This window comes from Elephantulus edwardii, unplaced genomic scaffold (assembly GCF_000299155.1).
Source record: "Elephantulus edwardii isolate Elephantulus edwardi_28Jun2011 unplaced genomic scaffold, EleEdw1.0 scaffold00260, whole genome shotgun sequence".
NCBI lineage: Eukaryota > Metazoa > Chordata > Mammalia > Macroscelidea > Macroscelididae > Elephantulus > Elephantulus edwardii.
In genome coordinates, this window is record NW_006400010.1 from 2,484,884 (window position 1) to 2,497,556 (window position 12,673).

At 44.6% G+C, this 12,673-nt stretch overlaps 1 protein-coding gene across 1 annotated transcript in view; it reads left to right on the plus strand.

Moving 5' to 3' along the window:
- The first annotated feature begins 2,162 nt into the window (after positions 1–2,162).
- SMS (spermine synthase) overlaps positions 2,163–12,673 on the plus strand; it is a 109,397-nt gene continuing 98,886 nt past the window's right edge. The window contains exon 1 of the mRNA XM_006899530.1: positions 2,163–2,254. Within this exon, the coding sequence (XP_006899592.1) occupies positions 2,206–2,254 (49 nt within the window). The 5' untranslated portion in view covers positions 2,163–2,205. The remainder of the gene's footprint in view (positions 2,255–12,673) is intronic.

Below are 12,673 nucleotides of genomic sequence, written 5' to 3' on the forward strand. Positions count from 1 at the left end.
ATTTATTATTAATTTTAATGAATGTTTACAGAGTCTTTTTGGATTTCCATTCATTCATTGTTACATTTACATTTTTCTCCCTGCCCACACCACCCCTAATTTTTTTTAAATTAGTTTTTTAATGTGTATACCATCAAATCAGATCTGATTGGTACAAGAGAATATTGCCCCTCCTTTTCCAGCAGAGCAGCTGGTACCTCTGGGATTGCAGTGCAGCTTCTTGCCACTAGGGACACCAGAGCTCCCTTAGGGATGGCCATTTTTTTTTTTTTTAAATTTTTTTTTGGGGGGGGAATGGCCATTTTTAAGAGCCTTTATTTCTACATATGGCACCACGGAATTGGACAATTCTTATCTGTCACATTGTCACAAACTATGGATGAGATTTTGTAGGTTTAGAAATAGAAAAGCAGTCAGTAGTTTCTTTAGCCAAAATCACATACGGTAGTAGATTAGTTTAGTGAAGTTTAACATCAAGAAGACAGAGATTCTCAACACTGGCAGCACCATGATAGATGGATAAGAGATTGAGGTTGTTGACAATGACATCAAAAGGTCTTTTGTTAAGGAGGCCTTAATAAACTAAGTATGCTGGGCAGTCCCTTTTCTTCATTACCTTAATGTAAAGGGACCTTTTATATCTTGAAAAAAATAATTCTGTAAATATAGCGTTGAGGAGTTAAGAGTTTAGGTGGTCTGTCAGCTGTCACGTTCCCCGCCCCCCCCTTATCTATCTGCTTTCCCCCTTTTCTACTGCATTCTAGAATAAACTACCTTTTTTAAATTTGTAGTTACGGGAGTGCTTAGTGATTTCCCCCCTACAATACCTTATTAATAGAAATAAATCTATCATTACTCTTTTACTCTTAGTTTTTGTGTTTTTTTTTTTAAAAAGGTCAATTTCCTAGAAGCTTCCTTTTTGCCCTGTTCACAGACACCTTACTCCAATCCCCGCCCCTCAGGCATGTAGTGGAAATGTGCCGCTGTTGGCGCTATAACGCAAACCGAACCCACAGCTCTCCAGCCATGTCCTTCTTTTGGGTTTCCAGGTTGAAAACTTTATGGCACAAAGAGAAAACTTGATGGCTGGTGGATCTGAAAGGCAGACCATTGGGTTAGCTGTCTGATTTTTCAGTGCAAAACTGACTGCAGGTGCCAAGAGCGTTGATTGTGGAACAGAGCAGGCTGAAGTTATCAACAATCTCAATCTCTTCACAGTCCACCATGCAGTGTTCCATTGTACATAAGGTTGCTACGAGTCAGAACAGAGACCACTGCTTCTAATAATAAAGACATGCAGCCATTTGCCCGGTGATAGTGTCAGTTGTTTTTATGAAAATACTTTCCCTCCCAATAATCGCAATGGTCGGTCATTGCCATAAATTGAGGTAGCAGTGATGAAGCTCTGTCCTAGGAGCCATTCTGCATTCTATCATTTCCCAATTCCATGATGACAAAATAACCCCAGTACCATTTTGCCATGAAAGATGTAAAGGATCGAACTGCCTAAGAGCTTTCCTTTAGGCCTCCAATGCATAACTGATCACAATGATGATGATCATCACAATCATCTTTATGGCATTTGAGAGTCAGAAAAACAGGAGGCACAGGACTTTTTGGTCCACCAGGGTGATCCTGACGTTTTAGGTTTTTTTTTCAGGGGAGAGCGCGAATGCAGTCCCCCACTACCACAAATTATGCAGTGGAGTTTCCCATATTTGGGAAAACCGCAGGGGTCAGCACATCCGGAGTGCAATGGATAAGCCTCGCCCTGGGAAAACCACCTTCGTGATCATGGTATCTCCCCTGCCAGGTAAGTGATCCTGGCGTTTTATTTCACACCTCGGTCAGAAAATCCGAGGGGCCAGGAGAGGAGTGAGTGGGTTTGGAGAGGCCCCGGGACAATCGTCCAGGGTTGGTCTTCGTGAATTTGGGGTGGCCAGGATCAAAGGTGAAGGGTCCTAGTGGATGGCTGGAGCGCCACGAGCGCGCGGGGCGCAGCCATTGGTGACGCACTGCGGGGAGCAGGGGCCCACGTTAGCAGCAGCGACTAGCCTCCCCAGCGCTCCCTCCCGAGTCGCCCGGCCCCGCCCCGCGCCCCGCCCACCCACGGCGGCCCCTCCTCCTCGGCCCTGAGTCTCCGCCTCCACCGGCAGCAGTCTCTTGCCGCCGCCTCCCAGGCATGGCCCAGGGCTTCTCCGCACTATGGCAGCAGCACGGCACAGCACCCTGGACTTCACGCTCGGCGGCAAAGGTAAGAGAGCGCCCCGCCACCTGCCCTGCGCGCGGGGCGAACAATGCGGGGTGGTCGCGTGCGTCCGCGGAGGCCGCGCTCCTGCCCCCCACCCCGTCGCCGCGCAGGGCCTGGACGGACCTGGGCGCCCCGGGGGCCGAGCCGCCCTTTCGGGCCCTGCTCGGCTCCGGCTGCCCCATCACACTTACCGGTTGGGGACTCCCTTCGCTGTCCACGGACTCCGCGCGCGGCGGGGGTACAGGGGCGGCAGCCGGCCGGGCCGGGGTCCGTCGGGGCGCTCGCGCGACCTCTTCCTTGGGTGGAGGCGCTAGATTACTCTCCCGAGGTGGGGACTTCCCCTCGCGGGGTGCAGGCGGTCAGGCCACCCTGCTCACCAGGCACCCTGCGTGGGGCACGGGTCCCCAGGGAAGGCAAAGGAAATGTTTATTAATACTATTGGGGGGATGGTGGGGTCTGCGCGCGAAAACTGAAAGCCCTGTTGGGGTCTGTTCTGGGTAGTGGGGTGTTGCAGTCTGTGCCCAGCAGGAGCTGGCGCCAGGGAGGGGCTTTGCGGCTTGCCATCTGGTGCATCTTCCGTGGGGGAGGGTCGGCCCTGTAATGGTCCCCCTTTAAACCTGGCATTCCTGCATATTGAAATCTGCCCGGGCCATCCAGCTAGTCATTATATTGTAAAGGACTAGCTGTGGCCTATGGGGGAACCCTTGACTTGCAAAGCGTTTGTCTTAGGCTTGGATTGCCATGGCCTCTCGTCCCTGCTGACTTGGTTTTCTGGAATTGAGCTGGAGTATTATCTGAAAGCTAATAATGTTAATAATATTGAGAGTTTGACTCTTAATTTCTTCTCTTTTTTCTGTTTGGAACCTCCTAGGATGTCCCAGTTTTCATGTTCTTCCTCTAAACTTGAAGGTTCTCTGAAGGCACATCATTTAACTAAGAAAAGACCGCAGTAATTGGAAGGGAGACCTCCTGTTTCATCAGTATCTGAACCACGTTTCCCTGATTGCTAGAAGTGAGGAGGTGGGAGTGAATATCCCAAAAGACTGGTAACAAAATGGAGTAGTTGTGAAGGGTTGTTGAGCAACTTGAGTATATTTGGAGAAAAGAAAGCATTTTTCACTTTCCATTTTTTTTTTTTTAGTGTAGAAAGTTTGGGGAGGAGGTAGGCAAGGATAAGGCATTTGCTTTGCTGCCCTTTAGGGCTCTGAGTGTTTAGTTCAGGTTTTAGTTAGGACGTTAGACTGGTTCACTTCAGTCTGACCACCTTGGGAAATTTTTACCTTTCTGTTCAGGTGATTCCTGTAAAAGAAGTGGAAGGGCAAATTCTCAGCATGTGGGAGACTTGAACTGAACCAAACCTGGTTCAAAGTCTTGGTTCTACCTTTCTTGCTCAGTTTAGAGGTGGAGAAAATAAGACTGGAGGTAAAGAGAGTGAAGAAGATGGTTTAAGGTCATTCGTCCATGAGCAGGATTCTAGAAAGTGTGTCTGTTAAGCACAATGTGCCAGTGAAGGCCATATTTTTTGAGCATAGGCTTGCATCCTAGCCACGTGGGGTTGAGGTCCAGAGCTTCTGGCACTTTCCTTAGTAACTGATGGCTGGACCCCCCCCCCATCTCTCCCCCCTTCAGCTAATAACCAGGGTGCTACCAGGGCTCCTTTGAGTTTCTGACCTGAGTATTAATCCTCCTTCAACTTAATTAAGGTGTTGCCTTCTGAAATGTTGGATCACACTGGGCTTCTCTTGTTCTTTTGTAAAAGTGGTGGGAAAGCATCACTTAACTAACTGTAGGAAGAAAATAAAGCCAAGAGAATTCACTCTGCCTCCAGCCACTGTTAACTGACATTGACCAGCAGGAGAGCAAACTGATGCACGACTTCCAAGTTCTAAGCTGGCTCCCTATTAGTGTGGAATACAGAGAGCTTTGGTTGGGAAAAAAAAAATAATAAAAGTTGAAAAGCTTGGTCTTTTAATTATCAGGCTATTAGTATTTTTAAAATTGCATCTTCCCCCCAATCCCCCAGTCTCATTAAAGATGAGAAAGGTTTGATGGCAAACTGCTCAAGAAAAATCTAGAAAGAGATAATATCCATGGCTGTGTAAGATTTTGTCTTCTTCAAGAGTGTTCAGGGAGTTAGAGAATTCTCACTTTTCTATAGTATAATCTCCCTCCCTTCATTTGGAATGAGCCATATCTGTATCCACATTTGAAAAATAAGAGGATCTGACTAGACTGGAGATACTAGAAGTTCTTTTTGGTGTTTGGGCCACTTGGTGAGAAATCCACGTGTGAGGTCTCAAAAACATTTCTTTTAATTGATATTAATGAGTCAAGGTACTACTCTTGGCATGTGAGTATTGGATGTGACTCAAGCATGAGTCAGATGCCCATGGAGCTCACATTCATGTTCTTCCCTCCCCTTCCCTCATTTGTCAGTAAGTCTTTCTAATGTTCCAGTTCCATGATGTGTTTTGGGTGGAATTGACTGGGAACCACCTAGTTATGTTACTGTGTTGCTATTTCCATATAAGTTAGTTGCCATTGCAAGGCCATTAATATATAGCAGCTACTCTGAGGACCAGTGGTGGGTTGGGCTTGATGGTCCCTGTCTGTGTTTCTGGATAGAGTAGCCCATTATTTTTCTTTTCCTTCTTTTTTTTTTTCCCCCAAGACTAAAATCCCACGTTTGGTCTCTGAGTAAAGTCAAGGACTCTTTGAACCCTGGTTATATTTTTCAGCCTGAGGGATAGCACTGCTAAAACAGGTCCTATAGGAGTCACCGTGTCCCATTGGTTTGTCTTTGAAGCGTAGTTCTGGCACAGACAGTCTAGCACTTTCTGTTTCTTTTCCTTGTGTATGCGGGTGCTATAGTTGTGGGCTGCTAACTAAAGATTTAGTAGTTCAAATCCAGAGCCAAATCTCTTATCGCTAAGATCTACAGCCCCAAAGACCATTGAGCATCACCAGATTGAGGGCAGTGGATTTGGATTTTGATATGGGTCAGAACTACTATTTCTTAAAGTTTGTGTGTGTGTGTGTGTGTGTGTGTGTGTGTGTGTGTGTGTGTGTACCATCAAATCGGGTCTGACTAGTACAGGAGGAGATTGCCCCTGTGCACCTCTGGGATTGAAGTGCAGCTTCTTTCCACTAGGCTACCAGAGCTCCATTACTACTTTTTTAATACCAGAGCGGTTAGGTTTGAGGATGCAAGCCATACTAAACATGGCCGGATTCTTACATCCAAGGACCCTTTTCCTAAGCAGGTTTGCTTCCTGTATACTTCATGTGATAAAAGTAGAAGTATCCCATAGGGTTTTCTGAGCTTTCGGGGCCTAGTCCACAGCCACCCTGGCGTTTACCTCTTCAGACTACTGGGAGGTTCAGACCAACAACCTGAGTGCGGAACCCCACTGTACCACGTGGGCCCCTTTTCCACAATTGTAGGAGTGTTAGGAAGCCAACACATATTTAGGGGACAGAGTTTATTCTATAACATTTACTTTGGACACGTCATTGGAAAAGACCTCATGTTTGATAAAGGAAACCCTTCATGAGATGAGTTGACACGGTAGCTGCAGAACGGCAGCGATGGAGCAGGGTGGTTGACACAGCATCAGACAGTGTTACAATCTCTTAGACAGAAGGTCGTCCTGAGTCGAACTGACCAGATGGCAAGTCACAATATGTGCTTTTGGCCTGTGGTCGAAATGGCAGAAAATGCTTTATTTCAATTACTGGAAATGTGAAAATTTTTTAATTTTTTTTTTATTATTTGTGTGTGTGTATGTGTACCTTCAAATTGGATCTGTTACAGGAGGAGATTGCCCCTTCTGCAGCAGAGTATCTGGTGGATTCGAACCACGTACCTCTGGGATACATTGCAACTTCTTGCCACTAGACCACCAGAGCTACCTTAGAGGTGAAAATTCTTTTACACCTGCATTGTATCCACTGGCCACATAGGTTCCATGGCCCCTCCAGATTAAGACACCACCCCTAAGCTGAAAAGGGAACTGGGATGGCAAGGGTGTGTATATTGCAGATTCCTTTTAGATGGAGTAGGTTTCCAAAATGTCTTGGAAAACATAAAGGCAGCCGTTTATTAATTGCCTCCGGTACTAATTGCCCAACTGCATTACAGGTTCTTTGAGGTAATCTTCTCAACCATCCCATGGCCAGGCCTGGGGCCTGTTCTCCCATCTGATGAGGATGAGTAAATGGGCCCATTAACTTTTGCACATTTTAAGAGATGTAGCTGGGAGTCAAAGCAGACCTCTGCTACTCCCACAATTGTTAAACCTCTTCCTTTAAATCAGATTTTATGTATGGGGAGTAGGATGTGATTTTTACCCACCAGGGGATGTCCAGTCTGTTTTCATTAATCTCCTGTTTGCATACCCTGTTAACCCCTGGTGGCTTAGTCTATAGGGAGTGACAGTACTACCCCACAGGCAGTGCTCCAAAGCAGAAAGAAAGATGGGCAATCTTCTCCTGTCCAAATTTACAGCCTCCAAGGCATTGAGCCCAGGTTGACCCTTGGAAAGTTAGTCATGGAGAAGCGGCCTCACCTTCTGCTTTGCACTGGCCTGGGTGAGGCTCAGAGGCTTGGGTAGGATTTCTCACACAGCCAAGCTAGTAGTTTGAGGAGACTCTTTCAGCTTCAATCTCCTGAACTATCACCAGACTGCCGGGTTACCAGAACTTTCTGGTGAATGCACATTGTCTCTGTTTAACATCGCTCCAAACATAGATTTATACAACCTAGACAATCCTGTTTAGATTCCATCTAGCCTTTATTGTGACTGTAATGTAAGAGCAGAAAGCTTTTCCTCCAGTAAAGCAGCACCAACCAGCTGTTACTTCAGTCTGGAAGCTTGTCTAGGGGCGAGGTTGTGTGTGTGGCAGCAATTTGACATGTTGTTGTTGTTAAGTTTAGTCTCATAGCGACCCCTTTGTACAAGAGCCCTAAATCCTGCTCTATTCTATGCCAACCTCACTGTGTCTAACACACATACTCCCATTACCTCAATCACTGAATCATCTATCTTATCAAGAATCTTCCTCTCTTGCACTGTCCCTCCACCCTCCCAGCATGAGGTCCCTCTCCAAGGACTGGTCCCTCCTTGCAACATACCTAAAGTAGGTCCGACCAAGCTTCAGAATCCTTGCCTCCAAGGAGCAACCCAGTTTCACGCTCTCCAGGACAAATCTGTTTATTCTCCTAGCAGTCCATTCAACATTCTTCTCCAGCACCACAGCGCAAAGGCATCAATTCTCTTTCTGTCATCTCTAGTTACTGTCCAACTCTCTGATGCATAGCATGTAATTGTGAAGACTATGGCCTGTATCAGGCGCCTTCGTCTCCAGCCTGACTGACAGCAGACTTCCCCAATGCAGTTTGTCTTTTGATTTCTTGGCTGCTGGTACCAAGAGTGTTGATTGTAGAGCCAAGCAAACTGAAGCTGTCAACACTCTAAATCTCTACACCATCTATCATGATGCTGCTAATCAGCCCAGTGGTAAGAATCTTTGTTTTCTTGATGTTGAGCATATTTATCCATATTGATCCTTAATGAAGGCTGCAGTCCTTGACCATCTGCAGCAAGCACTTTGCTTAAGGTCCTCCTCAGTTTCAGCAAGCAGGGTTGTGTCATCTGCTTAACGCAGGTTTGTTGATGAACCTTCCTCTCCAATCTTGATGCCACATTCCTTCACAAACAGCACAGTGTCCCGGGTGATCTGCATACAGATTGAAAAGGTATGGAGACAGAATACATCCCTGGTGGACACCCTTCCTGATTTTGGACCATGCATTGTCTGCTTGCTCTGTTCTGACCACTGCCTCTTGGTTCAATAGGTTTTGCATAAGCACAATCAAATGTTCTGGGATTCCCATTTTCAGAGTCAGCCACAGCTTGTTATGATCCACACAGTCAAAAGGCTTTGTATAGTCGATGAAGCACAGATAGACATTCCTCTGATACTCTCTGCTTTCTGCCAAGATCCATCTAACATCAGCTACAAAATCCCTAGTACCATGGCCTCTTCTAAACACAGCCTGCACATCTGGCAGTTCTCTGTTGATGTGTTGCCCCAGTCATTTTTAGATAATTTTCAGCAGAATCTTGCTTGCATGTGATAGAAATGATACTGTTCGATATTTTCTGCACTCTGTCGGTTCACCTTTCTTTCAGTGGGAACAAATATGGATCTCTTACAGTCTGTTGGCCAGGTCCTGTCCTCCAGATTTTTTGGCACAACTTGGTGAGCACATCCAGGATCCAGGGCAGCATCTGTTGAAATAGGTCAATTGGTATGCCGTCAATTCCTGGAGCCTTGTTTTTTGCCATTTCTTTCAGAGCAGCTTGAACTTTCTTCTCCATCACCACAGGCTCTTGTTCATATGTTGTTTGATGAAATTATTCTGTGTCAGCCAATTCCTTCTGGTACAGTGAAAATTTGACATGTGGAAGTGGGAAATGCTTGTTTGGCTCATCCTAAGTAGATTGAAAGGAGCCCTAGCTTCTTGTTAGATACTATCAGTTGAGTGGAACAAATCTGAATCTCTCTGAATCTACCTTGTGCCAGCCTCTTAATCTCTGACACACTGAGCTCACTGGTGCAGTCACTGTGTCAGTCTGCCTGGTTGATGGTGCTCCTCTCTTCTGTTGTCCTTCTACTGCTAAAGACGATTGTCGATTGAAGCCTACCAGAGATGTGGTAGCTTGGCTGCTACCACAAAGATCCACTCTATCGTCAGCCTCACTGCCCTGGAGTCCATTCCAGCCCACAGCAACCCTCCATCTGGGTTCCTGGGCTGTAAAGCTTTATGGGACCAGGCTCCCCATTATTCTTGGGGGAGGAGGAAGCGATCAGCTTTTAGATCTTCTTCTGTACAGAATTTCTTCTGTATAGATTTCCTTCGAGTTACAATTGATTCTTAGCTGTAAATTGCATCAGAGGAGATTGCCCACCTTTCTCCTTGCAGAGCTGCTGGTGGATTCAGAGTGACCACCTTTAGGTTGGCAGCATGCCTTCCTATGGACAAGGTCACCAGAGCTCTCTTCTGTAGGTTGTCGGGAAGTGACCTCCAATCCGCTATGACTCATATGGACCCTATGAACGATAGGTCTGAACCCTGTCCTGTGCCATCCTCATCATCTCTAACGTGTTTGAGCCCACAGTGACAGTTACCATGGCTGTCAGTCTATCTTGTGTTAAGGAGCTTCCTTTCCTTTGCTGACCCTCCATGTTTCCAAACATGATACCCTTTTCCACCAAATAGCTTTTCCAGCAATATGGTCAAAGTATGTGAGATGAAGTCTCACTATTCTTGCTTTCAAAGGAGCACCTTGGCTGCACATTTTGAGTTTGTTTAAAAGGAATATATGGTTAGGTATTATTTTTATGACAAGAATACAGAATAAGAGCTGCATAGTTAAGTAGACTTGGGTGGAGGGATTCTATAACAATGAAAGAACTTTTTTTCTTTTTCAAGGAGAAGAGTGAACTGAGAGGCAGGGTGGGTAGGGAGGAAAGTCTCCAGCAATGTATGAATGGAAACCCAAAATCTCTGTAAACTTTCATTAAAATAAATTTTTTTTTTAAAAAAACACAGATTCTTCTCATGCAGATAGATTGACTGCAAATCATCATTCTTGGTCCTTGTCCAACACTCAACTGCATATCAAGTAATTAAAAAGATTATGGTCTTTAAAGATTACTGCCTGGCAAACCTTTGGGGCAGACTGTTCTGTAGGGTTGTTAGGACTTTGCTATGAATAGACATTGGCTTAAGTTTATGAGTTTACAGAATCCTTATCTTAGGGAGGAATTTAAGTGGTGCAACAGTTAAGTGCTTGATTTGTTAAATGAAGGCTTGCCAGTCAAACCCACCCAGCAAATCAGCAAGAAAAAAGACCTGGTGATATACTCATAAAGATTTACAGCCCAGACAACCCTGAGGAGTAGTTCTTCTCTGTCACCCAGGGTCACTTAGGAGTTATTACAGTGTCACTTAACAACACTTCTGGGCCAGGGTGGCTGGCCTCCCTGGGAATTAGGAGTTAACTGCCTCTTCCCTGTGTTTCTCATTCAGATTAAAGACTATTTTTCTGTGTCCTCTAGTGGATTCCTCATTTGAACAAACAAAAACTTGGGCCTATAACCTTTAGATCACACCCATCTTATGCCAAACACTAAGTCTTTTGCTCCTGCCTGCTAAACATCACAGTATCTTAATCCTAGTCTCTCTGTTTGTATCTTTTTGTTTGTTTCTAAGAGTGTGGTTGTATGGAGCTATCAAGTCTCTGTCTCCCGGCTTTTTTGTAAAAATTTTATTTTGTTTTTTTTTGTTTGTTTGTTTTAATTAATGAAAGTTTACAGAGACTTAGGGTTTACAGTCATTCACTGTTGCCCTTCTCCCTGCCCACCCTCTCCCCCAATTAATTCACTCTTCTCCTTGAAAAGTAAAACTCTTTCATTGTTATGTAGTCTGTCCTCCCAAGTCTACTCCACTGCAGCCTTCATTCTGGACTCCTGTCATGGCAATAATAATCATATGTCCCTTTTAAACAGATCTTTCCCTCATCTGTTTCAATGCAGTATACATCATTCATTCCCTCCTTTTCTGTCTTCCCTCAACCCTGATGTCCTGTTTTACAACAGTGGTCCTATGCAATATTTGTCCTTTTGTGACTGAGATATTTCACTCAGCAAATGTCCTCCAGGATCACCCATTTTGTATAATATTTCATGATACATTCTGCATTTTAAAAACTATTTCTGGTGCCTGGTGATCTCAAGGAAAAAAGTCTGCAAAACTGTGAATCTATACATCTGATGTTCTTTTTTTTTTTTTAAATCCATTTTCTTCCATCCCCAACACACGTGTCTCATACTCCTTGTAGGTCCAAGTAGCTAGGGACACCCCTGACCTACAGTTTCTGGATCAGATCTGAAAGCTGTTGGCGTGGCAGTCCTGGAAAGGCAGACTTTTGTGCTTTTCACAGAGTTATTCTCCTTCCATATGTTTTATGAAAACCTTGTACGAACTTGGCTCTTGGCAGAGGTCCTTCTTTAACCCAGCCAGCCGTATTTGGCATGCTCTTTTGATTTGTTGTGATTCCTTCCCCCCCTTTCTTAAGCTCTCTCTAACCCAACTCTGCAAATTATGTTCCATATAACTCTGGGCTGCATATTTTCACATGGCTGGGAATAAGTTTTGAGAGTGTTCCATTTTAAAAAAATGCACATAAATCCCAATGATTCTTTTTAATTTTATTTCATTATTTGATTTCATATTTTTTGTGTGTACCGTCAAATCAGATCTGACTGGTACAGGAGGAGATTGTTCCTCCTTCTCCAGCAGAGCATCTGGTGGATTCAAACCGTGTACCTCTGAGATTGCAGTGCAGCTTCTTGCCACTAGGCCACCAGAGCGCACTCCAATGATTCTTTCTAATGTGTGTATGTTATGGTATTTATACCCAAATCTTTTAAGCCTCAAGAGGTAGTCTATGGTAAAATTGTTGCTGTGTGCTGTGAAGTCAAAACCAACCCATAGGGTTTTCAGAGGCAGTAAATTGCACAGGAGGAGATTGCCCACCCTTCTACAGAGCAGCTGGTGGATTCGAAATGTGGGCATTTGAGTTGACAGCACCGATTCAGAGCTCCCTATGGTCAAATTATGTAGTTTTTATTTGCTAGTTCTGTGTTGGAAATGCTTCAGAGGCAATCTTTAAGAAATTGGCTAAAGGTTGTCCTGGTTGCCTAGTGGCAAGAAGCTGCGCTGCAGTCCTGAAGGTATGCGGTTCTAATCTACCAAATGCTCTGCTGAAGAAGGAGGAATAATCTCCTATGCCAGTTAGATCTGATTCGCGGGTACACAACAACAACAACAACAACAAAATTGGCTATGTAGTTTGGGGGTCCAGGGTATTCTATCCAAACTCCAGTTAAAGGAGCAGAGGTAAAGCCCCTCATGAAAGAAATGGTAATTAAAGAGAGCTTTTCTCAGTTAAGAACCAGTAGACAATATGCTTTGCATTTGTTGAGGGGGTAAAAACCTTTTTGCAGTGTAGAAATTAACCAACATCTTATGAGAAAAAACTTGAAGTATGTTGGTCTCAAATAGCTTTGAAAAGTTAGAATTTGTCTATTTCAGATTTAACACACCTGGGTTGTTGCTGTATGCCATTGAGTCAGAATCAATTCATAAGATTTGGAATTCCAGCCTTTACCATTTGAGTGGAGATACTCCCCCCTCCCCTATCAAGTAAGGTTTAGTTATTAGAAAGTGACTTGGTTATGGGTGGTTGGGGATGGAGGACTTTTGTTGGTTTTTTTTTTTAAAATTTTTATTTTTTTAAATATTTTTTTTATGGGGAAAAACATATTGGGGGTACAAGGAGGTGAGGGTTG